Below are 27,170 nucleotides of genomic sequence, written 5' to 3'. Positions count from 1 at the left end.
AGAGCCAAAGAGGAACTGCATGGGTTTGTCCCTAAGCCCTGCCCAAGTACCACATATAGGTCTGCTAGCCACAGAGCTAAACAGGATACCCACAAAGGGCTCCCCATAAAGAGCAGAGGGAGCAACCTGCAGGTCAGGGCCCTACTGGGGTTTCCTCAGAGGGCCAGCCCCTCCTGGCGTCTGCCCAGGTAAAAGAGCTGGTCATTGAAAGGCGACCTTGGCCCACCTTTGGACCTCAGTTTCTCCATCTATAAAACACGGTTTTTAGTATAGTTGAGTGCAGACATTCCTTGGCCCATGGGTTTGTGGCTGAAGTTGGTAATGGGGTAAAAGGTGAGAGGGGGAGGGGCAGGGTAGCCATGGCTGAGCTTGTGGAAGAAGAGTTTGGGTCAGGAACAGCTCGGATCCTGGGCTGACCATTTGATAAGTATTTCAGATGAAAGGACTGGCACTGGAGAGGTTCAGAGTCTTGTCTGGGGCTGTGCAGCTCGTATTACAGACACCAGGGGAAAAAAAAACCAAGGGAAGGCCAGCAGAACAAAATCCAGGCAGATGCCTGTTGGAATCCTGGCTCCACCACTTAACTAGGCTTGGAGCTATGAAGGGACACACCCAAGCGCATGCAGAGAAGAGTCCCTTCACCTCACTGTCCTCATCTGTAAAATGGGAATAGTAAGAATTTTGCCTTTGTCCACTTCCTGGGTCACTGTGAAGGTCAAAGGAGATGAGATATTTGTAGCATTGGGTGAGAGTGCTGTTTATTTTTCAGTCCAAAGTTGCAATTCTGGGTGCGTGTTTTGGGGAGAGGGCATTTCTGACCTCCCCTCTGCTGAGAGGCTGTACCCGGGGACCTGCTGGAGAACAGCCCTAAAAATAGCACCACCGCTTACCAACTGGTTACCACGTGCCAGGCACCGGGCCCAGAGCTTCACTTCTATTGTCTCTTTTAATCCCTACCTTGTCAGGTAGGTGGTGGCCTGACCCACACTAGGTCCCTCCAAAACCCAGGCCTATAGCTCCCTGTAATGACAGTAGCTACCAGTTATGAACAGTTTACTGTGTGCCAGGCATTGTGCAAAATGTTTTCTACATATTAACTCACTTAATCCTCACAACAACCCTGGAGGTGGGCACTAATGCTATCCCCATTTTACAGATGACTCATTGAGGCACAGAGAAGTTAAGAAGATGGGCCCCATGTCACAAAGCTAGTGAGCGAGAGCCAGGGTTTGAACCCAGGTTCGTAAGCTTCCTCGTTGAGGCACTCATCACCATTGTAACTCATTCAGGAGTCACACGCCTTCCCCCTCCCTGCACTGTATATTCCATGCGCGCAGAGGCCACGTCTGTCTTCTTCAGACTGTATCCCCAATACCCTGCACACGGTGGGTGCTCAGTGAGTATTTGTCTACAGGGATCCCGCTGCCTTCCGTGGGCTGGGGCTGGGAGGAGCTCTGGGTATGCTATCAGATGATCAGATTGCCCACTAAGGGGGTGTCTGCCCTAGCAGAGCCCCGGGGGCAGCAGCTGGGCAGGATGTTCCCCTGGCCAAGGATGAAGAGGGGCCCCAAAGAGTGTCTTGCTTGTGTCTCACTGCTGTTCTTTGTTTCCGTGTGCCCCTGCGGTCATGGTGATGGCTCCCCGGCTTCTCCCGGCTTCTCCCCGACGGGCTGCACGACCCCACCGGCTGCTGCTGGGTGAGTCCTGGTTTGCCTAAAGACTACCTCTCGGGCTTGATTCTAACGTGTGTCCTGCAGCGCTGAGGCCACTGGGAGGTGTCCAGGAGCCTAGCGGCGGGGCAGGGGGAGGGGGACTGAGGGAGGGCATTCTGTGACGTTTGGATCCTACCACAACCAGCTGACTTCTCTCCAGATACTTAGCACACTGGGTGGTGATTTTTTTTTTAACGAATTTATTTATTTATTTGACAGAGAGAGACACAGCGAGAGAGGGAACACAAGCAGGGGGAGTGGGAGAGGGAGAAGCAGGCTCCCCGAGGAGCAGGGAGCCCGATGCCAGGCTGGATCCAAGGCAGACGCTTAAAGACTGAGCCACCCAGGCGCCCCGCGGGTGGTGATTTTTGAGACATGTGACCCAATGCAAAGGTGTTTGGGGCCAGACATGGTCAGGAATCTGCATTCTGCCCCTTGTAGCGGGGGGGGCTCTTCGCAGGTCCGTTTCGCATCAGTAAATTGGGAATCTTGACAGCTACCTGACATGGCATGTTTGTTCTTTTCTTCATGTAAGCCCCAGGAGGGCAGGGATTTTTGTGTATCTGTTCACTGCCGTTTAGTAGCTACTCAATGAATATTTCCGAATGAATGAGGATATTTATTCATTCCCTGTCACTATGCCCCATCACCGTGCTTTGTGTTGGATTAAATGGATCATTGATAGAAAGTGACCACCATCAGAGGGCTCGGTGGACAGGAGTTCTCTCTTAGCTCCCTAGACTGGGGGGTTCCTTAGGGTGAGGGCTCTGTTTTGTTTTTTATTTATTTGTTATTTTTTTAAAGATTTTATTTATTTATTTGACAGAGAGATAGAGAGCACAAGCAGGCAGAGAGGCAGGCAGAGGGAGAGGGAGAAGCAGGCTCCCCGCCGAGCAGGGAGCCCGATGCGGGGCTCGATCCCAGGACCCCGGGATCATGACCTGAGCCGAAGGCAGCCGCTTAACCGACTGAGCCACCCAGGCGCCCCTGTTTTGTTTTGTTTTGTTTTTGTTTTTGTTTTTTTAAGATTTTATTTATTTGACAGAGAGAGACACAGCCAGAGAGGGAACACCAGCAGGGGGAGTGGGAGAGGGAGAAGCAGGCTTCTCGCTGCGCAGGGAGCCCAATGCCTGACTCGATCCCAGGATCCTGGGACCATGACCTGAGCCGGAGGCCAACGCTTAACGACTGAGCCACCCGGGTGCACAAGGGTGAGGGCTCTGTTAAGCGAGCTCTGGGTGCTCTGAACTGAGGGTGGGGCCGAGTACCACACCCATCAATCAGCACAGAGAGGGCCTGAGCAACTAGACTCGGGGGAGGGAGCAACGGAGCCTCTAGGTTTCCCCAGGAGAGAGGGGCAGGCTGGGGAGATCTGGGGCTGAAGGTGGGAGGGGTTAAGAGGGTCTCTGCCTCCCAGTCTGCCACTTTCCTCCCTGTGTGACCTTGGACAAGTCACTGACTTCTTTGTCTTGGAGACCTCATCTGCAACATGCATATCATAACACCTCCCCCACATGGGTGTGGGAAGGAGCCAGTGAGAAGTGCCCAGCACAGGGCCCTGCTTGGTAATTGTTGGTTTCCTCCCAGTGCTGAGCTCGTTCTGGGAGGGGGCCAAGTCAAGTATCCCTCTTTTTGGCTCCTTTCACCTATTTTAACTTCCCACCCAGTTGGGACTACAGTCCAGGAGTCAGGAGTCCCAGACTCTCCAGCAGCCTGGCCAGGGCTCTGGCCGAAGGGCTGGGCTCTACCCAGTGTGGATGCAGCTCAGTAGAGGTCCCAGTCTTTTGCTGCAGGACTTGATTCAGTAGCCTACCTTCTCTGGGCCTCCATTGCCTCACCTCCAGCATAGGATTACTAAAGGACACTTCCCTTGAAGAATTATTTAATGAGCAAATGGGTGGATCAGGCATTATAATCACTATTACTTTTGGGTCTGGCTGAGGAGGCTCCAGGGGAGGGCCCTGGAGAATCCCATTCCCTCTTGGCGTCAGGATCCGGGGAGTCTGTAGTCATCGTATGTATTATCGTCATCAGATGTTTCTCATATGCTGGGTGGGTTGTTACATGCTATTTCAGATGCATTATCTCATCTAGTCCTCCTGGCAATCCAGGCATTATGGTCCCCACTTTATGGGTGTGGGAACTGGTACTGAGTAAATCAAGTGAGTTACCCAGAGTCACATAGTTATTTCGGGGTAGACCTGGAGTTCAGACCCAAGTCTGCTCACCCCAAGGCCCTAATTCTTAGCGTAAAACTCTCTTACCTTCCCCTAGGGGGCAGAGACTGTGCCCGAGTCTGCTCTACCTTCAGTGCTCAGCAAAGGGCTGGTGAGGGCTACAGGACTGTTTCCTGAACACACACACACACACACACACACACCCACACCCACACCCCATACCCCCACTCAGGCCGGTGCTCTAAGAGTCTCACAGAGAGGGTCAACAGGAGGCAGGAGAAGGCCTGATACTGGTGGGGAGGCAGACCTGGCTTAGAATTCCCTATCTATTGCTTACTAGTTGTGTGATCTTGGGCAAGACATTTAACCTCTTGGAGTCTTAGCTTCCTTATCTATAAAAGAGGAATAATAAAAGAACCTATGTACCTCCTAGAGTTCTTATGAGGATTAAATAATGCAATGAGGTACAAGGTGAGTACCCGATGATAGCGTTGACAGTAATTATTGTTATTATTATAGTTTTGAGTGTTATTTTAGGATTACAAAGATAGCCCTCTTGGGACAGTGGAGACTGGGTCTGGGAGGGGCCTGCTGGGGACAGGTAGGTAGCAAGCTAGTCTGACAGGTTCTGAAAGACACCAGTAGGGTTAAGGGATGGAGGAGGCCTCTTGGAAGTAAGCATGTACCTCCCTTTCCTAGCCATCTGCTTTCCCTCATACCCCTCCGTGCCAGGCCCTGTGCTGGGCATGGGGCACCGAGATGAATCTGTGAGGTCTCTGCCTCCCCAGCCTGCCCCAGCTCAGAGTCTAGCTTGGGGGAAGGACCCAGAACTACCACCTCCACCTCTGATCAATGCACTGAAATGTGAACTGTGACTATCTCCTCAGGCAAAGATCAGGAGAAAGGGCATTCCTAGTGGAAGGAACTGTTTTGCCAGGGTACAATCATGACCTGCACTTGGAATGCAGCTAGAGAGACAGGCTTAGGAGAGCTAGGGGGACTTGTCCCAGAGCCAGTGGGGGGCCATTAGATATGAAACAGGGGAACGACATGGTCAGGCTTATATTTTGGGAGGATTGCCTGATATGGACAACAAATGGGAGGGGAGAGGCAGGGGCGACTCTGCAGGTGAGGGGCGCTGAGATGCAGCCTGGGACCGAGCCATGAGATGGGGAGCAGTGGGTGCATGTGAGGTCTGTTTAGGACCCGAGCCAGCAGGATGTGATCATGGACTGTGGCGGGCAGGCAGGAGAGGCAAGAGGTGAGAGTGAGCTCTTAGGGTCTGTGGGGTGACGGGGCCTGCTGGAGTCTCTGGCTGAGGCACATGTCCAGGAGGAGGAGCCAGACCTGGATTGGGGGATGAAGCCGCTTGTCTGTTTTTGCCACCTTCTGCCTCAGTTCCCCCAGGCAGCAGTAATGTCTGAGCTGGACACTCGGGCAAGACCTCAGTCCATTGAGGCCCATGCCCCCGACTCCTGCCTTGGGGGTCACTTCTGGTGACCCTGGCTGGTCCGGCTGGGATGAGAGAGCTCTTTGGGGATGGGGGCCAGGCAGGGGCCATGTGGTGCAGAGAAGGCCTGGCTTCTAGCTCTACCAGTGTCACTGAATGCGTGACTTCTGGAAGTCACTCCCTCTCTCTTGCCCTCCTTTTCCGCGCCTCAAGAGAGAGGACAAGAAAACCTGTTTTGCCTGCCTCACAGATTCAGTGATAAAATGCAATGTCTAGAGACAACAAATATTTATTGAGCACTGACTTCGTGCTGGGTTCTGAGGGGGGTTCCTGCCATGAGCCCAGCTTCTGCGTGGGCCCAGCTGAGTAGGTGGTTAACTCTTTCTAGGCATCGGGTATCTGAGCTGGGATTTGAAGGGCAAATAAGAGCTCTCTAGGCGGGCAGTGGAGGGAACAACTTTGTAAGCATGGGGAACAGCATGTGTGAAGCCTTAAATCCACATAATGTGCTCAGGGCACGTCCGTATGTAACGTAGTTTGGTGTGGCTGGAACAGAAAAGGGTGAGGTGATGCCGTGCCGGGAGAGGAGGCTGGGCAGGAGAGTGGGGCCCAGATCATGCAGGGCTCTGGGGACGGTCACTTTGGAGGTGATCATGCGCAGAACTGCCTGCTCTTCTGGGACTGCTAGGGCTCTTTCCACCCTACTCGCCCCATCTCCCCATCTCTCCCAACCCCAGTCAGTCCCAGTGGCTGCCTCCTCACTGGGGAGTCAACCGCCTGGGCTCCCTGCCGGCTCTGCCGCTGATGAGCTGTGTTTCCGGCCCTTGTCACCTGCCCTGTCTGCACCACTTTTCACTTCAGTAAAATGGGGACAGCTGGCCCTCCTCATGGGGAGGGGCAGTTGCTTCAGTGAGATAGTCCTCGCCGGTGGCCTTGCACAGTGTCTCCATGTAATGGACAACCACAAAAAGGCGCTCCAGTTCAGTCCTCAGTATTTGGATTCCTCAATCTCTTTGGTCCCACCCGCTTGTTTCCCCTGCCTCTCCTGGCGGCCGCTCTGGCCAACAAAGGGAGGAAAGGATTAAGAAACAAGCCCAAATCTCCAGAGGGGTCCTGGCTGACTGCCCAGCTCGCCCCCATCTGCCCCTTGCCCCCCTTGGCCTCAGGCCCAAGGACTCTCAGTCTTGAGACCTGGGCTCCCCCCAACTCCCCACCCCAGGGGCCCCTTCCTGGCTGGAGGCCAAAGCCAGCAGCAGCCTTGAAACAGGGACAAATATTTTGAAAATCTGTGGCTTTATTTTTTTTCCCCTGGAAGCTGATAACCAGGCCCTTTTTTTCTAGGTGACGGGGAGAAGAGTAAGTGTGGTGTCCCGTATCTGTGGGAGGCCCTAAAGTCTGGGCAGACCTGGACCTGAGCCTCCTGGAGTTTACAGTAGAGGCTGCTGACCAAGTCCTTGTTGGTACAGATGCAGGAACCCCAAATCCGAGTGGGTGGCTGATGGTGCAGGGTCACGCAGCAGGGACCCAGTTCTTGAGACCCTTTTTGTGCTACCCTATGAATGGGTGTGATGTGGGGACCTTGGCTGTCACTTCACTTTTCTGAGCCTCGGTGTCCTCTGCTGTAAAATGGGGCTGATTTTACTGTGAGGATTGGCAGTGATGTACATAAAGCTCTTAGTCCAGTGCTGAGCACTATGAGGCTTCAGTGGTCGGTCCGTAGTGTTAATACTATTATAAATGCCGCCTCTAAGAACCTTCTTCCTGCGTCTTCCCAGTCTAGGGCCTTGATACAGTTTCTTGTTGAACAACTGACACCCAGTGAATCGGTTTCAAAGCCAGAGGCTCAGCATCTTTTACCCTCCTCCCCCGCTCCCCCTCTTCTGGTTGGCTGGAACACTCTAGCCTCACCCTCGGCCTGGTTTTGGCCCCTGCCCCCAGCCCATCCTGCCCTCCTGGCACCTAGCCTGCATCATCTCCCTTCCAGGAGCCACATGAGGACAGAGTTTCCTTCTGCCCTGCCTCTGGTTAATGCCACTGCAAGCACTTTGGGAAAGCAGAGTCGGAAGGGTCTTGCCTTACCCAGGCCTAGGCTGAGGGGGCTGAGGTGGAGGGTGAGCTCCCTGGAACTGTCCTCTGGGAGCTGGGGCGACAGAAAGACTTCTGCGGAGGTGGGGAAATGGGTAGGCAAAGAAGAAGAAACCTGGTCCACAGCCCCCATGTGGTGGAATAGAAGGGCTGCTAGACTGGGGGCTGGCGGGCCACACCCCTCCCCCAGCTCTTCACCTGCCCTGGCCGAGCCTCCGTTTGCTGGTTTATAAAAAGAAGGCAATGGATTGATGTCAGAGGTTTCTACTAATATTATAGGATTAAAAGAAGGGATTTGGGAGCCGACAGACCTCAGTTTAAATCCCAGCTTCACCACTTACCAACTGTGGGACCTCTAGGGAGTTCTACCTCCGAGAGCGTTAGTTTTCTCACTAATAACGTGGGAAAAATATTAGCACCTTCTCTTAAGATTACCTAAGGGGGGCTTTTGGGGCTAAATTAGGAACTCCAGGTAAATACTCAGTCCACAGCTGGCACATTGGAATTTACTGTTGTTGTTATTCTACGGTTAGTAGAGACAAGAAGGCCGGTCTGCAAACAGTTCACTGAGATGGCAGGGCTTGAGAAATTCATTTGTTCGTTCATTCATTCATTTACTCACTCAACAGATACTTAGGATTTGCATGGGGAGGACACAGAGAAGAGAAGCAGGGAGGCGCCAGCAGGCTGGGGTCAAATAGACCTGCCCATTCTAGCTGTGTGATGTGGATCAGTTACTTCTCTTTTTTGGGTCTCACTCCCTTATCTGGGAAATGGTGAGATGGTGAACGTAATCTTTGCCTCCAGAGTTGTCATAAGGCTTAAGAGAGTTCAGGTACACAGTGGGTGATCAGTCTGTGTATGATTCCTTTCCTCTCCCAGCTCTGTTAATGACTGGGCCTATGATCTCAGGCAAGTCCTTAAATACACTGGGCACACTTCCACCCCAGGGCCCTTGCACTTGCTGTTCACTCAGCTTGGAACTCTCTACCCCCAAATACTTTCATGACTTGCTCTCTCATGTCCTTAATTTTTTTTGTTTGTTTGTTTGAATGTCACCTGCTCAGTAAGGCCCTTCCTATCTTATTTAAAATGGTAAGACCCTTTCCTGCCACAACACGAACATTCCCTGTCTTCCCTCCAGGCCTATTTTTTTTTCTCTCCATAGCACTGATCATTCTTTGACATACTGTATTTTAGTGAACATTTGTTTATTGTTTGTCTCCCCCCCCCCCCATTGGAATGGTAAGCTCAGTGGTGACAGTGATTTTTGTCTGTCTTGTTCAGTGTTATATCCCCTGGATCTAGAAGAGTGTTTGGCTCATAGTAGGTGCTAAATAAATATTTGTGGAGTGAATTAATGAATAAATGAAGCCTCTTCTCTCTGGGTCTGGCACTATGCTATGCAGATAAATAATTCTCAATAAGTAACTGTATGAGTGGCCATCACCCTCTCCATTTGCCAGATAATACTTTGGCTGGGTCAACACTAAAGCCCTTTTGCTTCTGACATTTTCTGCCAGGGCATCAGTTTCAGCTGGAGTGCCCAAATCTTTTGTTCCTGAGCCTGAGCTATGCAGAATTTCTAGTTGGGGCTGTTTGGCTGTTGGGCCCACAATGGTTATTATGTCATTATTGGTAATTAGCACGTAGGCCCAGAGGATTGAGCTTTTTGTTTTTCAGCAGAAATCACAGCAAAGAGCTGTGCCAGCCGGGGAAGCCCAGGCCTCGTGCAGTTTCCTCTGTAACTACCCCCTTCCCAGCCAGGGGTGCATGGCTTAGGCAGACCAAGAGAGAGGTGTCCAAAGCTCTGGGCACATGGGTAGCCAGTTCACCGCTGTCTTCCCTAGGTAGTACCCTGCAAAGTTTCTCCTCCACACCCTCAGCTCTCTCTGCCTGGTATAAAGGGGGGGGGTGGTTCCCCAATTCCCCTGAGGGAGCTAGGTATAAGGTTTCTAAATATCCAGTGGACAGGGGCATTTTCTGATGCTCAGGATTCAGTATTATGGGTGAGGGAAGTAACCCTGGGTTTAAGACTCAGGGGCCTGGGTTTAATTCCCTGCTTAGCTGCTTGGTTGTTGGGTCACCATAGACAACTCACTATCTCTTGCAAGGCCTCACCTTTCTCATCTGTCAGAGATAGAGACACCTACCTGGCCTCACTGGAAAGAGCAGGATAGTGTAGTGGGCAAAGGATAGGGTTCTGGAGTCAGACGAACTTGGCTTCCCAACTATGCCCCTCCCTAGCTACATGACACTGGGCAACCTGCCTCATCTCTCTGACTTCAGTTCCAAAGCTATAAGATGGTGTTAAAATATTACCCACTCCACAGGGTTGTTGTGAAAATTAAAAAGAGAAGGCAGGTAAGGTACTGAGGCACCTAGCAAGTACACTGTACATCTTTTTTTTTTTTTTTAAAGATTTTATTTATTTATTTGACAGAGAGAGACACAGAGAGAGAGGGAACACAAGCAGGGGGAGTGGGAGAGGGAGAAGCAGGCTTCCCGCTGAGCAGGGAGCTGGATGCAGGGCCTGATCCCAGGATCCTGGGACCACGACCTGAGCCGAAGGCAGACGCTTAACGACTGAGCCACCCAGGCGCCCCTACACTGTACATCTTTGCTGGTATTAGTACAATGACCATTGTGGAAATGCAGGCAATCTGTAAATCGTAAGAAGAGTGCTAGCAATAAAGCCAGGCAGATGTGGATTTGAATCCAGTCTTGGACACTTATTAGCTGGGTGATCTTGGATGAGTGTTTCGCTTCCGCATCTGTAAAATGGGAATTCTAGTCATGTCTTCCTCAAGGGACTATTGTGAAGGTTCACTGACGTACTGTATATAAAAAGTACTTGGTACACAGTGTTTGGCACATGTTTTCTGCATATTATAGACAAGGAAGAGAAGAGAAGGGACTTTCGTAGACTCAACTTGGCATCTCAGTGGTGGAACTCTGATTTGAACCCAGATCTGCCTGCCTCAACAGCCCACATTCCTTTTACCTCTTCTTGCCATCACCCATTTATAGGATGATGGTAATGGTGACTGTTCTTATTGTTCAGGACTCATCTCGTTCATTCTGCGACCCCCAGTGCCTGTAGGAAGGAGGTGCTCAGGCCTGCCTGCTTCCCTGTGGCTCCTCCTCTGCCCTCTCCTTGGTGAGGGTTGGGCCGGGCTGACTTTACCCATTTTAGAAGGGGCTCAGCTAGCTGGTGGCACTGAGTCTCTCCCCTTGTTTCTTGGGAAACCCTCTAGACCTAGAGGATACCTGGGAAGAGAGAATTAATGGGTTAAGCTTGAGGGAGCCGGAGGCTTTGCTGGATCAGGGTCATTAGGCTCACTCCAGCTGGCAAGAGGAGGAGCTTGGGGAGGGTCACCGGAGGCCAGATCCCCGTGGTCCCTCCTTGAACGTCCCAGGGCTGTAGTTAGAAGCAGTCACAACACCCTTTCCCTGGGGTCTCGGGACAGAGGTTGGGGTTGCTCATTCATAACATTTCCAAACTGCTTTTCTGAGAGTGATATGGAAGCAGCAGAGGACAGTGGTATCAGACAGACCTGGTTTAAGCTGTGCGATGTTGGGCAAATCACCTCACATTTCTGGGCTGTGGTTTTTCAACTGCAGTTGAGGGTAATGTTACTTTGCAGGATCGCTATGAGGCTTAAGGCAATGAATGCATATAAAGTACTTAGTATGTGCCCTGCACTCAGTAAATACCTAATAAATGCAGTTGTCATTATTCTTATTAATAAGTTATCTCTAAGGGCCCTTCCAGCTCAGACATTCCTAGGTTTTTACGGCTGTAGAATTTAGCTTGGCCTGCAGCTTTGGAAGGGAAATGTAGGTGGGCTCAGAAGAAGGTGGGGAACAGAATCCTGTAGTAGGGGTCAGAAGACCTGTGCTCAAGTCTGGGCTCTGCTCCTCTCTGCTGTGGGACTTTGGACAAGTCCCTTCTGGTGCTGCACCCACTTCCCAATCTGTTTAAAAGTCAGCAGCTTGGGCTTGATGATCTCTAAGGGCCTAGCCAATTCTAACATTTTGTGAATTGAGAAGCCTAGAGGAGTGTCTTAGCTACTGTCTACTGGGTCCTCTTACACTTTCAACTTCCTTCCCTTCTGCCCCTTGTTTCTTGGAGTGTCTTCACAGCAGAAAGGACATAACTCGCCAACTCCAATGTATGTATGTCCAGTCACATTTTTTGTTCTTACTGTGCTTTAGGACCAAGCTTAATGCAATTTTTGCAAGCAAAGTGCATCGTGTCATAGAGGTCAAAGCATGCTCTGTTTTCTTTCTTTTTTTTTTTTAAAGATTTTATTTATTTATTTGACAGAGAGAGAGAGAGAGAGAGACAGCAAGAGAGGGAACACAAGCAGGGGGAGTGGGAGAGGGAGAAGCAGGCTTCCCGCCTGAGCAGGGAGCCCGATGCGGGGCTCGATCCCACGACCCTGGGATCATGACCTGAACGGAAGGCAGAGGCTTAACGACTGAGCCACCCAGGCGCCCCGCTCTGTGTTTCCAAATACAAAAGACAAGGTATTGTATAAAATTACTGCACATGCTGATTTCTTTGGCCTTTATCTCAAAAATGACCAGAACAGGCAGCCTTGTATGCAATAATTAAAAAAAAAAAATGCCTGCAGTCCATGCATCCTAAAAAAAATAATCATATGTATGCTTAGAGAAAAGGATGTTTGTGGAGTAAAAGAGATAAAGATGGGCAATAAACCTAAATGTTGGACATCTGGGTTAACTAAATTATGGTATATCCACTTGAGGGCACTGTTAAAAATGGTGATGCAAATGTCACAGTATATTATTAGGTGGAAAAAAAACTCAGTCCCAAAACAGTATGATTTAAGTTTGAAAAAAGCATTAGGTTGAACTATACACAGTGGGTGCTGCTTGACCATTTTTAACTTATACAATCAGCAATTTCGTATGACTTAATTTAATATACAGAAAAAGTATTCATGTAAGAGAAGGTACTAGAAGGGAAGTCCCCCACCAAAATATTGATGGTAGTTATTTCTGGTTGATGATTTTATGGTGATATAATTTTTTTCTTCTTATTTAACTATATTTTCTTCCTTCCTTTTTTTCTTTTTTTTTAAATAAAGATTTCATTTTTAAGCAATCTCTACACCCAACCTGGGGCTCCAACTCACAACCCTGAGACCAAGAGTCACACGCTCCACTGACTGTGTGGAGCCCCTTATTTAACTATATTTTCTATGAATAATTCAAGTACTACAACTAAAAATAATTGCCTAGAAAGACATACCACTGTATGAACAGCAATTTTCCTTATCATAGCCTGTTAATCATTTGTATTTAAAAGGTCTAAAATGACTGCAATTTTATGACCATGGGCAGGATGGAAAGACAACTCTACTTCATGTACTTTTGTTACGAGGATTGGTTTTTATTCACTAGTGACTGTTCAGAACACTTTGTTGGCAGGCCCAGCTTTTCAAAACCCTCTTCATCTCTTGCCACCCTGCACAACAGACAAATGTTTTCCATGAGTCCTGTCACTGGGGCGTAAGGCCAGCTGTGTCCCTAATCCGCCCACGTCCCAGATTTGGGAATGGTTCAGACTCCCAACTATTTCCCCCACTCTACCCCCACTCTCTCCCAACCTCATCTCTTCCAGGTCATCGGAGGCCCCAGCTACCATCCCTGGCCTTCCCCACTGTCCACCACCTAATTTCACCCTCTTCTGTGTAGCTGGTGTTTGAGCTCAGTTTGCAATGGGAAAGGATTAGGACCCTTTCAAGCCATCTTTTTTCTTCCTTTCTTTTTTTTTTTTTTCTTAGTGCCCTTGACTGCTCCAGGGGCTGACAGGCAGCTAGCAGGGCCTGTATTCCCTAGGAAGGAACAGGAGGGGTGGTGGAGGAGGCAGTGGTGGGCTCAGCTGGCAGGCGGGATAGAGATGGCCCCTAAAGACCCCAACCTGGGGCTTGGAGTATGGCACAACCGCCACCCAGATGTGAGCATGAAGCAGGCAGGCAGGGAGCTGAGTTTCTGCCTGGAAAATCAGCCTCAGGGATGGTGCTTGGGACCTTTACCCTTGGGACGCAGGGGCTGCCTCTGTAGGGTGAACTGGAACTGGATGTCTGGTTTGCAGAGGCCTCTTCTTGAGAGGGCAGCTGGGCACATGACTACGGGTAGTTTGGGTAGTTTCTCTGCCTTCAGACTGGGCATTACTTATCCCCCCACTCCCTACTGTGTGGTGGGCCCAGCTACACTCAGGGGTTGAGCACTTCGCCTAATAGGTGATGGTATATAACCTAATTAATAACAAAACCAGTCATGTATGCATAGTACTTTAGAGTTTACAAAGCCCTTTCATCTCCAGGCTAAGAACTGAAAGTGAAGACTGGAATTCAGGTCTTGTGATTCTAAAGCCTATGCCAACAGTTTTTGGTGTGGTGTTGCAGAGCACTCTGAACATGAGTGGTTTATACCTGCCTTAGTCTAGCTATTTTTTTCTTAGCCTGAGACCCCTACTTTTTTTCAGGGTGATGATTGCTAAGTACTACATACTCCATTCATCCAAACAAGCCTTTTTAAATATGATGTGTCATTGGCTAGCACTTCATAGCATAGAGACTAGTGGTTTTTATGAATCTGAATTTGCTGGATAACATAGTGGTCATGCCGAGCCATCTGGTGATTGATTTTCAGGATTTATCATTCATGGTACCAGATTTCCAGGTCTGATATGGAGGAAGCCTCTTAGGCACAGACATGGTAGGGTAGAGTTCCCTGAATCAAAAGTATGGCTTAACCTGAGAACCTGAGGCCGGGGACCAGAATATTCAAGAATAGGTGCTTCACCTCAAGTACCCAGAATGACCCTAGCCAAGTCACCTGACCTTACTAGGCTTCAGCTTCCTATCTATAAAACGGGGATAATTTTGTTCACTTGTTCAACAAATATTTATTGAGTATGCACTGTTCTGGAAGATCAATAAGAGGGGCAAAATCCCTCTCCTCTTGTCATTTAGTGGATCTAAACTGCAAAAATGTATTGAGAGGAGCAACAAATAATTAAATATATAGAAAGTCAGGTAGAAGTAAGGACTATGAAGCAAATTAAAGCAGGGCAAGGTGAAAATAAAATCTTAAAATAAAAGGCAGAGGGTGGTGCCTGTCTGGCTCAGTTGGTAGAGCATGTGACTCTTGTTCTTGGGGTTGTGAGATCGAGCCCCATGTTGGGTGTACAGATTACTTAAAAATAAAATCTTAAAAGAAAAAAGGGCAAGGGTATGTGGGTGGAGGCTGTTTTAGATAGGGTAGTCAGGTAGTCCTCAAGTGGTTCACTTAGGATGTTTCAAACAGATAATTCATGCAATGTGCTCAGCTCAGTGCTTACAACAATTGAGAGCTTAACAAACATATTATTATGTTAGCCTGCTCCACACCTCAGTCCATATTTTAGTCTCCGAATAGCAGTAATAATGAACACTTACGTAGATCTTACTATGAGCTAGGTACTGTTCTAAGCCCTTTACATATTTTAACTGATTTAATTCTTACAATAACTCTTATGAGGTAGAACTATCATTATCCCCTTTTATGGGGTTAGAAACAGACACAGAGAAGTCCAAACAGTGAGGGAGGGCTGGAGGCTGGGAACTGAACCCAGGTGTCTGTTTCTAGAGGCTGAGCTGCAGATGGGAGGGGGCTGTGATCAGATACCAGGAGACGGTGAAGTTTGCATAGGCAGTTTCTGATGTCAGATGGCCTGGCTTCTTACCCTGGCAGGTCAGAGGTCTAAGCCTCTCTGCCTCAGTGTCTTCATCCCTAGAATGGGAATACCAGAACCTATCTTACCTTATGGGGACCTTGTTTAAAACATGAGCCTTCATTCTGTTCTGGGGGGTCCCAGCCTTTTCAGAGTGTAGCCTGGCAGGGAGTGTGAAGGGTCAAGGGGCCTCTGAAACTTCGGAAAGGAAATAAAGGCACATCAGGCTAACTGTCAGAGCAACCTTAAGTTCAGCTGGAGCGGAGACCTCGGAAGCTAGGTCTTTATGATTTTGAGGGTGCCAAGGTGGAATTAGGAGACCCTTAAATGCAAAAGACAGCTGAAATCTTGGCGTGGCCACAACATTCAGCTTCCGTGTTGGGCCTTACACAGCTGCCAGGAGAGGTAAGGCCTCCACGAATGTCAAGGTGTGAATGGCGCCTAGACACCATCAAGTTAGTAGATGGGGAAACTGAGGCCCAGAGAAGCTCAGTGACTTACCCAAGGTCATGAGGTGCATTAGTGGGCAGTCAGCCTTGGGCTTTCCTTGAGGCTTTCAAATCTCTGCCTCTTACCTGGGCCTCCTGCTGGCGGAAAGGGCCTCACCTCGGTCCCGGCCACTAGCTGCCTCATTCCCCACGTGGGTGCTGCAGGGGCCGGGAACACCCGGACTCCCAGGGCGAGTTCGATGCGCTTGCGCACACGCGGCCAGCCCCTTGCCTTTTTCCCTCTTTTTCCTTCCCCTCCCCGGCCCTTACCCGCCTAGGGGGAGGGGGGAAACTAGAGGAGCCCAGAACTTGTCCTCAGCCAATGGGCTGACGGGCCGCGGGCCCGGCCCCCTCCTCCCTCAGGCGCCGTCCAATAGAAATTTACTACAATGTTGTGGCGAACGGAGGGGGAGGGGCGCGCGCGGGCTGGCTGGCTGCGGGCCAGGCGGCCTCGCCTCACAGAGGGAAGGCGGGAGGGCGCGCGCCGGGGCCGACTGCTCGCTCGCTCACTCGCTCGCTCGCTCGCTCGCTCCCTCCCTCCGCCGGTGGGTTTAGTCAGTCAGTCAGTCAGTCCGCCAGCAGCCGGCGGGCCCGCGAGCCGCAGAGGGCCCGAGTCTCGGCGCCGGCGCCTTCTCCTGCCATTGTTCGTCGGGCGGCTGCAGCGGCGGGCTCGGGAGCCCGGGCCCCGGGGACCACCGGTGAGGCGAGGCGGCTGCGGCGCGCGAGCGGGGTTGGGCGGGGGGGTGGGGGGCGCGGAGCTGTCCCCGAGGGGACGGTCCTGGCGGCCGCGGCGCCGCCGCAGCCTCTTTGTCTGCAGCCCCCCGCAGGCCCCGGGCGGGGGGCGCGGGCTCCGGGGCCTTCGCGCGCCGGAGGCTGAGGGGCTGCAGCCGGGACGCGGCCGGCCTGAGCGGAAGGAGGCGGGGGCTGCGCCGAGGGAGCGTTGCAAAGTTGGGCTTGGGGTCTATTTTTGACGAGGTCTGCCAATCACTGTCCACCGGCAGGAGCCTTGGAAGAAAACCAAAAGGAGGAGGATTGCGGGTTCCGGGCGGCGAAGGTGTTGGGTGCAGCCGCAGAGCAGTTTCTTCGTGACGAGGTGGCTGGGCTGTCTGGAGAAGTCTGGCACGATCTGAGGGCTGGAGGGGGCCCTGGAAGGACTGTGAGGCCTTCCCGCCGGAGACACCCGCCCCACTGAAAGAATTCCCCCGACCCCGAGGGCTCTGGCGCGCTCCCCTTAGTCCTCGCGGTTCCCAGTGACCAAAGGGTTAAATCTATTCTCTCAGCATCGTGACCTCCTTTTTCAGTTCCTGCATCTGTCGGCTTGGAAGTATTTCCTCCTGCTTGCTGGGCTGCTTCTACCTGTGGGGGGGGGGGGCGCTGGATGTAGGCTCGCCCTGCGAGAGGCACCACCCGGCGATTGTTCCGGGTGGGGGCTTGCCAGACCAGGTCCATCCGCCCCAGGAACGCGCGTTCTCTGGAGAGAAAGTGATCTCACGTGCAACAAATTGCTGACGGATTGGTTTCTGGCCACATGATAGCCACTGTCATCCTGTTTTTTCTCTAACTGTGCCCTACCATGAATGCTAGTCTGTGGGGACTTGCCTTTTTTTGGCACGTACTGCTGATTAGGAGATAGGTGTTTTGTTTTGTTTTAAGAGGTGCCGAGCCCCCCCTTTTTTTAGTAGTCTGGGTGATTTCACAGCTGCTGTTTTGTTCTTTCTGTTTTAAGGGGAAAATTGCAAGAAATGGTTATGTCTTGTGTCTTAGATATTATTATAGTGGATTTATGCTGTCTTGAGGATACACTGTATATGCTGTTGCTCACTACTGTTTTCTGTATTCTCAGTCCTGGCAAAGATTTTAGTTGGTTTACGCTTTTATTTATTTTTATTTTTTAAAAGATTTTATTTACTTATTAGAGAGAGAGAGAGAGAGAGAGTGCGCACAAGCAGGGGGAGAGGAGGCAGAGGGAGAAGCAGGCTCCCCGCTGAGCAAGGAGCCCTGTGTGGGGCTGGATCATCCCAGGACCCTGGGATCATGACCTGAGCCGAAGGCAGACGCTTAACCAACTGAGCCACCCAGGCGTCCCTGGTTTATGCTTTTAATCAAGGAGTTGATATACATATCTCCCTTACTTTTCGTGGAAACTTGATGTACTCTTCATTTCCCTTTTCTGTAAGTTGGAAACATCATAAGTTCTTTGCCAGTTGTATAATTTTTGGTTTTGTGAATAGTTTCTTGGGACGTTATTAATATAATCCATGTAGAGTAAGTAGCAGGATATCAGGCACACAGTCAGCACTCAGTAAATGACATAAAAAATGGTTATAACTGAACATCAGATTGCCTTGGAATCAAGATGCTAATTCACAGTGCTTTCTACAAGAAGGTTATAATTAAGGTAAACACAGGAGTTATTCATTTGTCTGGGGGAACCTGAAGTAGGGTATTTTTTGCCACTATTAAAAGTGAACTCACTGGCAAACCCAAGCACAGTGTGCTAACGTTCTGATTTCTCTTTCTTCTAGTAACAAAACCACACTTTTTTCCCTTATATAATTGAATTCAGGCTTGTAAATAAATGTTCTTAATTTTAGGCCTCACCAAATTTCTCCCAACATTTATACTCGTGTTTTATACCAAATATATATTAAATATCTTATAGATAAGTCCCCAATCTACCTTTCTACCTTTATTCTCCTTATTACTTGTATTTTTCAACCAAGAAGAACTGTTCAGTAATAAATGGTGCTTTCCCATCCGTGTGCCTTTGGCTATGCAGTTCCATATATGTTCTTCCTGCCTGTTTTCAGGTCTTTTACCTTAAAAATGCTCCATATATTAGTAATTTGAAGTGTGGGTAAAAGTTCCATGTGTGGAAGGAACTTGATGGAATTTTTTGTTTTGTTTTGAATTTTCTTAAGAGATTCATTTGTATGGCCAGCTAGTTCAGTTTTCTTTAGCTGGTGTTTATTAAAAGGATTTAGGTCCTAAGTGTCCCATCAATATGTGTAGCCCTTAGTAGTAGATGATGGCCGATGGTGCATTAAGAAAGCTACTTAGGGCTTCCATTCTACTCAGAGCTAAGAGCTCTCTACCAGTCGATGAGTTTAAGTTTAATGCTTGGAAACTCTGGCTGTCAGCAAATAGGCTAAGCTAATAGAAATAGACTAAGCTAGGGGTGTCTGGGTGGCTCAGTCGGTTAAGCGTCTGCCTTTGGCTTGGGTAGTGATCTCAGGGTCCTGGACTGGAGCCCCGCTTCAGGCTCCCGCTCAGCGGGGAGCCTACTTCTCCCTCTCCCTCTGCAGCTCCCTCTGCTTGTTTTCTCGCACGCTCTCTCTCTCTCTCAAATAAATAAATAAATAAATAAATAAATAAGAAATGGACTAAGCTAACAGACCCATCTTTTAGGTCAGTCTCTGCTTGCTTTATGTATCTCTTCTCTTGGTGGTCTAGGGTCAACATTTCCTTAATGTTTGTTAAACACTCAAATCATATTTGTTTTCACGTAGTAGATATGTTGAACAAACCTGTTTTAAACTAGGCTTATCCTCAATATAAAATATAAAATAACAATATAATAATTTATATATTAGCAAAGTAATGCACAAATTTTCCTCTTTGCATATTTAAAAGTGCTTTTATCTTATCTTGTTTCTTTTTTCCTTATGAAACACTTCTAAGTTGGGACGCCTGGGTGGCTCAGTCGGTTAAGCGTCTGCCTTTGGCTCAGGTCATGATCCCAGGGTCCTGGGATCAAGTCCCACATCGGGCTCCTTGCTCAGTGGGAAGCCTGCTTCTCCCTCTGCCTGCCGCTCCCCCTGCTTGTGTGCTCCTGTGTGCGCGCTCTCTCTCTTTTAAGCTAATATCTAAATTAACACATGATTTTATTTTTTTTGAAAATTTTATTTCTTTATTTTAGAGAGAGAGAGCAGGGGCAGAGGGAGAGGGTGAGGGATAATCTTTAGCCGACTCTGCACTGAGTGTAGAGCCCCACTCTGGTCCTTGATCTCACAACCCTGACATCGTGACCTGATCTGAAATCAGGAGTCCGACACTTAGCCAACTGAGCCACCCAGGGACCCCTAAATTAACAAATGATTTTAAATGATTCCTGTCTCCTCTGAAAAAAAATGGTCATGGCATTTGTTAAGGTTATGACCTATATATTTTTTCCTGTTATTTTTTTTTTTTTTTGTCAGGTTTGTGCCCTACATTTAGAATTCACCAGTGTGATGTTTTCTTGTGTGCAGCTTGAGTTTAACATTTTTGGAAATTACAGAGCTAGACTTCCATCTCATTCTTCAGTTTTTATGGTCTTAATTTTAAACAAATTCATATTATGGGAGATGGTGTGCTTACAGTGTTATTTGGTTTCCTTCCTACTTTTGCTAAGAAAGCTTCAGAGTTAAGTCTGTTAGAAGTGTTGGCTAAAAGTCACAGGATTCTTGGGGCGCCTGGGTGGCTCGGATGGTTAAGTGTCTGCCTTTGGCTCAGGTCATGATCCCGGGGTCCTGGGATTGAGCCCCACGTCAGGTCCTGGCTCAGTGGGGAGCCTGCTTCTCCCTCTCCCTCTGCCTCTCCCCCTGCTCATGCTCTCTCTCTCTCTCTGTGTCTCAAATGAATAAATAAAAATCTTTAAAAGAAATTAAAGTCACAGGATGCTTGAATTCTCTGCAGGTATTTTGATATGCACATCCACAGATTGTGATTTTAAAATATATGGTCCATAATTTGTGATGTGAGTGATAGGGCTTGCATATATTGTTTTCTGAATGTCCAAATCCAGTTTAATATTGGTGATCTGATTTTATAACTTTAATATCTCAATGGCCATGGGGAGGGGGGTGCTGAATTTGGTTCTGAAATCAAGAGGAGCACATGTTTAGACCACAGTCTGTTTCCCTGTTATCGAAGGAGCTGGCCAGCTCAAGTACTGTCAGTGTATTTTTCCAAGAGTCTTATCAAATTCGTGATTGGTCACATGGCACGTTCAGATGCAGATTCATCCCTGCCTCTAAAGAACTTGTTTTTTTCCTCTATTGCTTGAGAATGGAATCACCTTATTTTATTTGTGAGCTAAGCAATAATAATTTTAAGAACTTTTTTCTTATGAACAACTTTGGTTTTTTCTCAAACACCCCAATGATGAAACTTAAAACTTTTTTTTTAATTTTATTATGTTAGTCACCATACAATACATCATTAGTTTTTGATGTGGTGATCCACGATCCATTGTTTTCGTATAACACCCAGTGCTCCATGCAGTACGTGCCCTCCTTCATACCCATCACCGGGCTAACCAGTCCCCTCTTCCCTCTCCCCTCTAAAACCCTGTTTGTTTCTCAGAGTCCATTGTCTCTCATGGTTCATCTCCCTCCAATTCCGCCCCCCTCATTCTTCCCTTCCTTCTCCTAGTGTCCTCCATGCTATTCCTTATGTTCCACAAATAAGTGAAACCATATGATAATTGACTTTCTCTGCTTGACTTATTTCACTTAGCATAATCTCCTCCAGTCCCATCCATGTTGATGTAAAAGTTGGGTATTCATCCCCTCTGATGGCTGAGTAATATTCCATTGTATATATGGACCACATCTTCTTTATCCATTCATCTGTTGTGGGGCATCTCGGCTCTTTCCACAGTTTGGCTGTTGCGAACACTGCTGCTATGAACATTGGGGTGCATATGGCCCTTCTTTTCACTACATCTGTGTCTTTGGGGTAAATACCCAGGAGTGCAATTGCTGGGTCACAAGGTAGCTCTATTTTTAAATTTTTGAGGAACCTCCACACTGTTTTCCAAAGTGGCTGTACCAACTTGCATTCCCACCAACAGTGTAAGAGGGTTCCCCTTTCTCCACAACCTCTCCAACATTTGTTGTTTCTTGTCTTGTCCATTTTTACCATTCTAACTGGTGTAAGGTGGTATCTCAATGTGGTTTTGATTTGAATTTCCCTGATGGCTAATGATGATGAACATTTTTTTGTGTGTCTGTTAGCCATTTGTATGTCTGCTTCAGAGAAGTGTTTTTTCTTATCTTCTGCCCACTTTTTGACTTGATTATTTGTTTTTTTGGTGTTGAGTTTGAGAAGATCTTTATAGATCTTGGATACCAGCCCTTTATCTGTAGTGTCATTTGCAAATATCTTCTCCCATTCTGTGGGTTGCCTCTTTGTTTTGTTGACTGTTCCCTTTGCTGTGCAGAAGCTTTTTATCTTGATGAAGTCCCAAAAGTTCATTTTTGCTTTTGTTTCATTAGCTTTTGGAGATGTATCTTAAAGAAGTCGCTGTGGACGATGTCAAAGAGGTTACTGCCTATGTTCTCCTCTAGGATTTTGATGGATTCCTGTCTCACATTGAGGTCTTTCATCCACTTTGAGTTTATCTTTGTGAATGGTGTTAGAGAATGGTCGAGTTTCATTCTTCTGCATGTGGCTGTCCAATTTTCCCAGCACCATTTATTGAAGAGACTGTCGTTTTTCCATTACATGTTTTTTCCCGCTTTGTCAAAGATTATTTGACCATAGAGTTGAGGGTCCATATCTGGGTTCTCTATTCTGTTCCATTGGTCTATATGTCTGTTTTTGTGCCAGTACCATGCTGTCTTGGTGATCACAGCTTTGTAATATAGCTTGAAATCGGGCAACGTGATGCCCCCAACTTTGTTTTTCTTTTTCAACATTTCCTTGGCGATTGGGGTCTTTTCTGATTCCATACAAATTTTAGGATTGTTTGTTCCAGCACTTTGAAAAATGTCATTGGAATTTTGATCGGGATGGCATTGAAGGTATAGATTGGTCTGGGTAGCATAAACATTTTAACAATGTTTATTCTTCCGATCCATGAGCATGGAATATTTTTCCATCTTTTTGTGTCTTCTTCAATTTCTTTCATGAGTGTTCTGTAGTTTCTAGAGTGTAGATCCTTTACCTCTTTGGTTAGGTTTATTCCGAGGTATCTTACAGGTTTTGGTGCTATTGTAAATGGAATCGTTTCTCTAATTTCTCTTTCTACAGTTGCGTTGTTAGTGTATAAGAAATCAACTGATTTCTGTGCATTGATTTTGTATCCTGCCACATTCCTGAATTGCTGTATGAGTTCTGAAACTTAAAACTTAAAAGAGGCCTCTGAATTTATCAGTTATGGGCCTTAATTATGTAGAGAATCTAGAATTTTTGGAAGGTAATCGATTCGTTGTATTTATAATAGCTTTTAGGTGGAGAAGAGCCAGATTCTAAATATATGTGTTAATTTTTGCTTTTTATTTATGTTTGTTGTTATGTCATTGGTGGCTTACTATATGTCCTTTTTATGAGTAGATTCATGGTATGTTCAGTAAAATGCAGTGTAACAAATACTCTGGTGTACACACTGAGGTAAATTATATTTTGATTTACTCGGCTGCTATTTAATGAATACACGGTGAGAAAGATTAACGGAGCTGTAGCAATAAATAGTATTCAGAAACTGAAGGCATTAGAAAGGAGAACTTTGATATTTTATTTTGAGTGCTGATCTTATTTAGAATTAACTGCCTCACTGACACTACTTTACATGTTGGTTTTAGAAAGTTTAGTGAGAGAATCTGATTATGATGAATGTCTGTTTATACTTATTTTTGTTAATTATTTTTTATTTAAATGGGATTGTATCCACCTTGAAGTATTTGAAAATAAATTGGCTAGTTCTTTGGACCTTAAAGAAAAGCAAAATACCAATATTGGGTGTGGTCAATACAATTCAAGGAATGATTTGGAAAGACTTTAACATACCCTACCCCCTAATCTTTATCAGCTTCCTCCAAAGTCACCCTAAATAAATATGCTATCCCTAAAGATTCCTTGTATATGAAATTCCAGAGCCATTCTGGCATCATGTTTTGTTTTTTTTTTAAAGATTTTATTTATTTATTTATTTGAGAGAGCGACAATGAGAGACGGAGAGAGAGTACATGAGAGGGGGGAGGGTCAGAGGGAGAAGCAGACTCCCTGCCGAGCAGGGAGCCCGATGCGGGACTCGATCCCGGGACTCCAGGATCATGGCCTGCGCCGAAGGCAGTCGCTTAACCGACTGAGCCACCCAGACGCCCCTGGCATCATGTTTATTTTATTATTTTGTTATTGTACTTATTAAGACCAGTTCTCCTGTTGCAGTTATCTCTTGATTATCTCCAGGATAAATCCATATGGATTAAACTGTGATTATTTATTGCTGTCTCCCTTTCATGGCTGAGGGTTCTTCGGGTCACTGCCACCAAACTAATCTGGGCCCACTTCTGTCATTCAATTCTCAAGAGAATCTCTGTTTGTAGAAATTAAAATTGTTTCAGAGCTATGTGGAATGGAGCCTTGGGTAGGGTTAGAGTAATCTTGGCAGAGTGGGTAGGAAGAGGCAGAATTGTCTGATGGAATAGGTAGAACTATGACTAAATATTTATATTGATAAATAAGATTGGAAGAAGCAGTAAATGCTCTATTAATGTTATCTAATTTTTTCTATATATTCAATGTATACGTATAATTCTGTTATCTAATAATATTATCTAATAATAGGAACAGGAACCCCTCAGTTTTTTTTTTTTTTTGGAAATAGGTGGAAATAATAAGATAAAATAAAATAGGATATAATATTTACTTCTGAAGTTAATTTTGATTTATAAATGCAGCTTGCCTGCTTCTTGTGCCTTCCATCCTCTGCAAAAAGTATCCTAATCCAAACCAACTTTTGGTAGGCACTCTATATATCTGAATTGTAGCACTGGATACAACACAGACTGAGGTTTAAATACTTTCTACATTAATATTCATTCAGAAAACTTTTATATTCTATTTTGATAATATCTGCATTAAGTCATAAAAAAGTTATGAGTTTGAGTAATTCTCAGTGATTTAACAACATTAAAGCATAGGGTTATTTTGAATTGGTTAAATTTAAGCCTGTGACCTATAAGTAAAGTAGAAATGTATACTCTTGGTAATTTATGAATATATAGTACCATGTCAAGGTTGAGTTGTGATTGCTATTCAGCTATTACTTAATGCTTATATAAATTAAATAATCCTATTAAAATCATTTTAGCACAATGAGTTTTTTTTTTTTTTAAGATTGTATTTATTTATTTGCCAGAGAGAGACACAACGAAAGAGGGAACACAAGCAGGGGGAGTGGGAGAGGGAGAAGCAGGCTTTCTGCTGAGCAGAGAGCCAGACTTGGGGCTCCATCCCAGGACCCAGGGATCATGACCTCAGTGGAAGGCAGATGCTTAGTGACTGAGCCACCCAGGCGCTCCAACACAATGAGATCTGAACAGTGTATCTTTGAATACATCATCTTATAAAGAATTGCCATTTTAATGTATATGTCAATTTTTTTTTTAAGATTTTATTTATTTGACACAGAGAGAGAGCACAAAAAGGGGGTGCAGCAGACAGAGAGGGAGAAGCCGGCTCCTCACCAAGCGGGGAGCCTGATGGCGGGGCTCAATCCCAGGACCCTAGGATCATGACCTGAGCCAAAGGCAGATGCCTCACGACTGAGCCACCCAGCACCCCTATATGTCAAGTATTTTCATTTACCAATTCTAAGTTCTACATATATTAAAGTGAGAAGTGTTTCACTTTGATGATACATTTGGGACAGGTTACCAAAATAAATGTTTCCGTCTAGTTTTGACCATATAGACACAGGCAGAACTGTCAAGAAGCTCCAAGGATTTAAGCCCTCAAATTTTATTTACTCATTTATTTTTAATTTTTGTTTATTTATTTTTAAGAGATTTTATTTTTAAGTAATCTCTACATCCAACTTGGGGCTTGAACGCACAGCCCCTGAGATCAAGAGTTGCATGCTCCACCGACTGAGCCAGCCAGATACCCCAAGCCCTCCAATTTTACCTGTCAACCATCTTAAAGAGAAGGCTTTTTTTTTTCCTACCACCCACTTGCTGTTTCTTGCCCTTTATCTTTTTTAATGATTCAGAGAATTGACACTGTTGCTAACTTACTACCTGAGAGTCCTGCTAATTTTGATGGTATTATGTAATTATATAAACCTTTTGCATGGTGTCATATGATGTTGTATATATGTCCTCCCACACGTGTGTCTTTAGAGTAACTTCTTTCCATCTGGTGTTGGAAATGAGCTCTTTGTGAGGTTATTTTTAAATCTTCAAGCTTTCTGGCATCCTCAACTCTTGAAATAACATAGTTGCTTTTGAAGGCCAGAAAATCCACATAGTATATTTAGTGTTTTTTTCCCAGTGAAAATGTAAATAGTATTTTAAAAATCATATCCTGTGTTCTAAACAGGCAAAACATGTATTTTGTTTTTAGATGGTCTCCAGATAATTTTGTTAAAAGGTAGGAAATAGTCAGTTGTTGCCAAGTAGATAAAGTAAAGGAGAAGTACTTACGGGAAAGGATGCCAACAATAAGAAACCTGTTAGACGAAAGAGGTTTCAGAGATATTTATTCTCTGAAGGTTTATTGGTATCCTTTTCTGAACTCTTGCAGCATTTATTTGTTATATATCAGATTTATTGTGTGGTTTTTAAAATTTTTAAAAAAAGATTTTATTTATTTATTTGAGAGAGAGAGATTGAGAGAATGAGTGGGAGATGGGGCAGAGGGAGAAGCAGACTCCCTGCTTAGCAGGGAGCCCAATCCAGACACTTAACCGACTGAGCCACCCAGGCGCCCTGTTGTGTGTTGTTTTATATTGTATATGAAACTGCTATTCCCCAATGAGATTGCCAGCTTCTGGGGGGCAGAGGGTCAATATCATGTCCTTCATTTCTTCCTCATGCCCCAAACACAGATATTGTATAGTACAGTAGCTAGATACATAACATAGGGGACACACTAGACATATAGAAGTATAGTGAGAATATGATTTCCCAGGATAATTAAGATTTACGACCTGGGTTATAATCCTGATTGCTTCTGATTCCCTCTGTGTATGTGTGTGTGTGTCTTATTTTTTTGGGAAGTCACAGATATCATGACACTTTACTCCTAAAATGCTTTGGTATGCATATCCTACAGACAAAGACATTATCCTACATAACTACAATACCATCATTATACCTAAGAAAATTAACAATATTCCATAATAGCAACCATATATATGGATTGTGTATTGGTGGATATTCTATATATTGATATATAATTATATATGTAATATATATTGATTGACAGTGTGTGTGTGTGTGTGTGTGTGCGTGTGTGTGTGGCATGGAGCCCAACGTAGGGCTTGAACTCATAACCCTGAGATCCAGACCTGAGCTGAGATCCAAGTGTTGGACACTCAACTCACTAAGCCACCGAGGCACCACAATATCCAATCCCTGTTTTAAGAGATTATTGTCATCTACTTAGCAAGATTCATCCGGTAATTCCTTTTTTCCAGATGCTATTTTTGTTGACTTATTCTTGCTAGTTGTTTGTCTCTAATATGACCATTAATGAACACTGGTGTTTGTAGGACTGAAAAGACTAGTACTGGGGTAA

General features: G+C 46.4%; 1 protein-coding gene across 10 annotated transcripts in view; it reads left to right on the top strand.

Annotated features, from left to right (window-relative positions):
* The window catches only part of EPB41 (erythrocyte membrane protein band 4.1), a 192,633-nt gene that overhangs the window by 2,442 nt on the left and 163,021 nt on the right, over window positions 1-27,170 (top strand). For 3 of the 10 annotated variants that reach the window (XM_088022524.1, XM_028113677.2, XM_028113675.2), the window contains exon 1: window positions 1,425-1,697. The exons of 1 other annotated variant lie outside the window; for it this stretch is intronic. In XM_088022524.1, the coding sequence (XP_087878650.1) occupies window positions 1,471-1,697 (227 nt within the window). In that variant the 5' untranslated portion in view covers window positions 1,425-1,470. Of the gene's footprint in view, window positions 1-1,156; window positions 1,386-1,422; window positions 1,698-16,143; window positions 16,361-27,170 lie in introns of those variants that run through there. 6 more of the 10 variants (XM_028113680.2, XM_088022525.1, XM_028113676.2 and 3 more) reach the window with 6 other exon arrangements.

This window comes from Eumetopias jubatus, unplaced genomic scaffold, assembly GCF_037043125.1.
Source record: "Eumetopias jubatus isolate StellerSeaLion01/CBP00866 unplaced genomic scaffold, mEumJub1_p1.0 scaffold_4, whole genome shotgun sequence".
Taxonomy (NCBI): Eukaryota; Metazoa; Chordata; class Mammalia; order Carnivora; family Otariidae; genus Eumetopias; species Eumetopias jubatus.
Note: the sequence above shows the minus strand (reverse complement) of the source record. Positions and strands in the feature narration are given on the sequence as shown.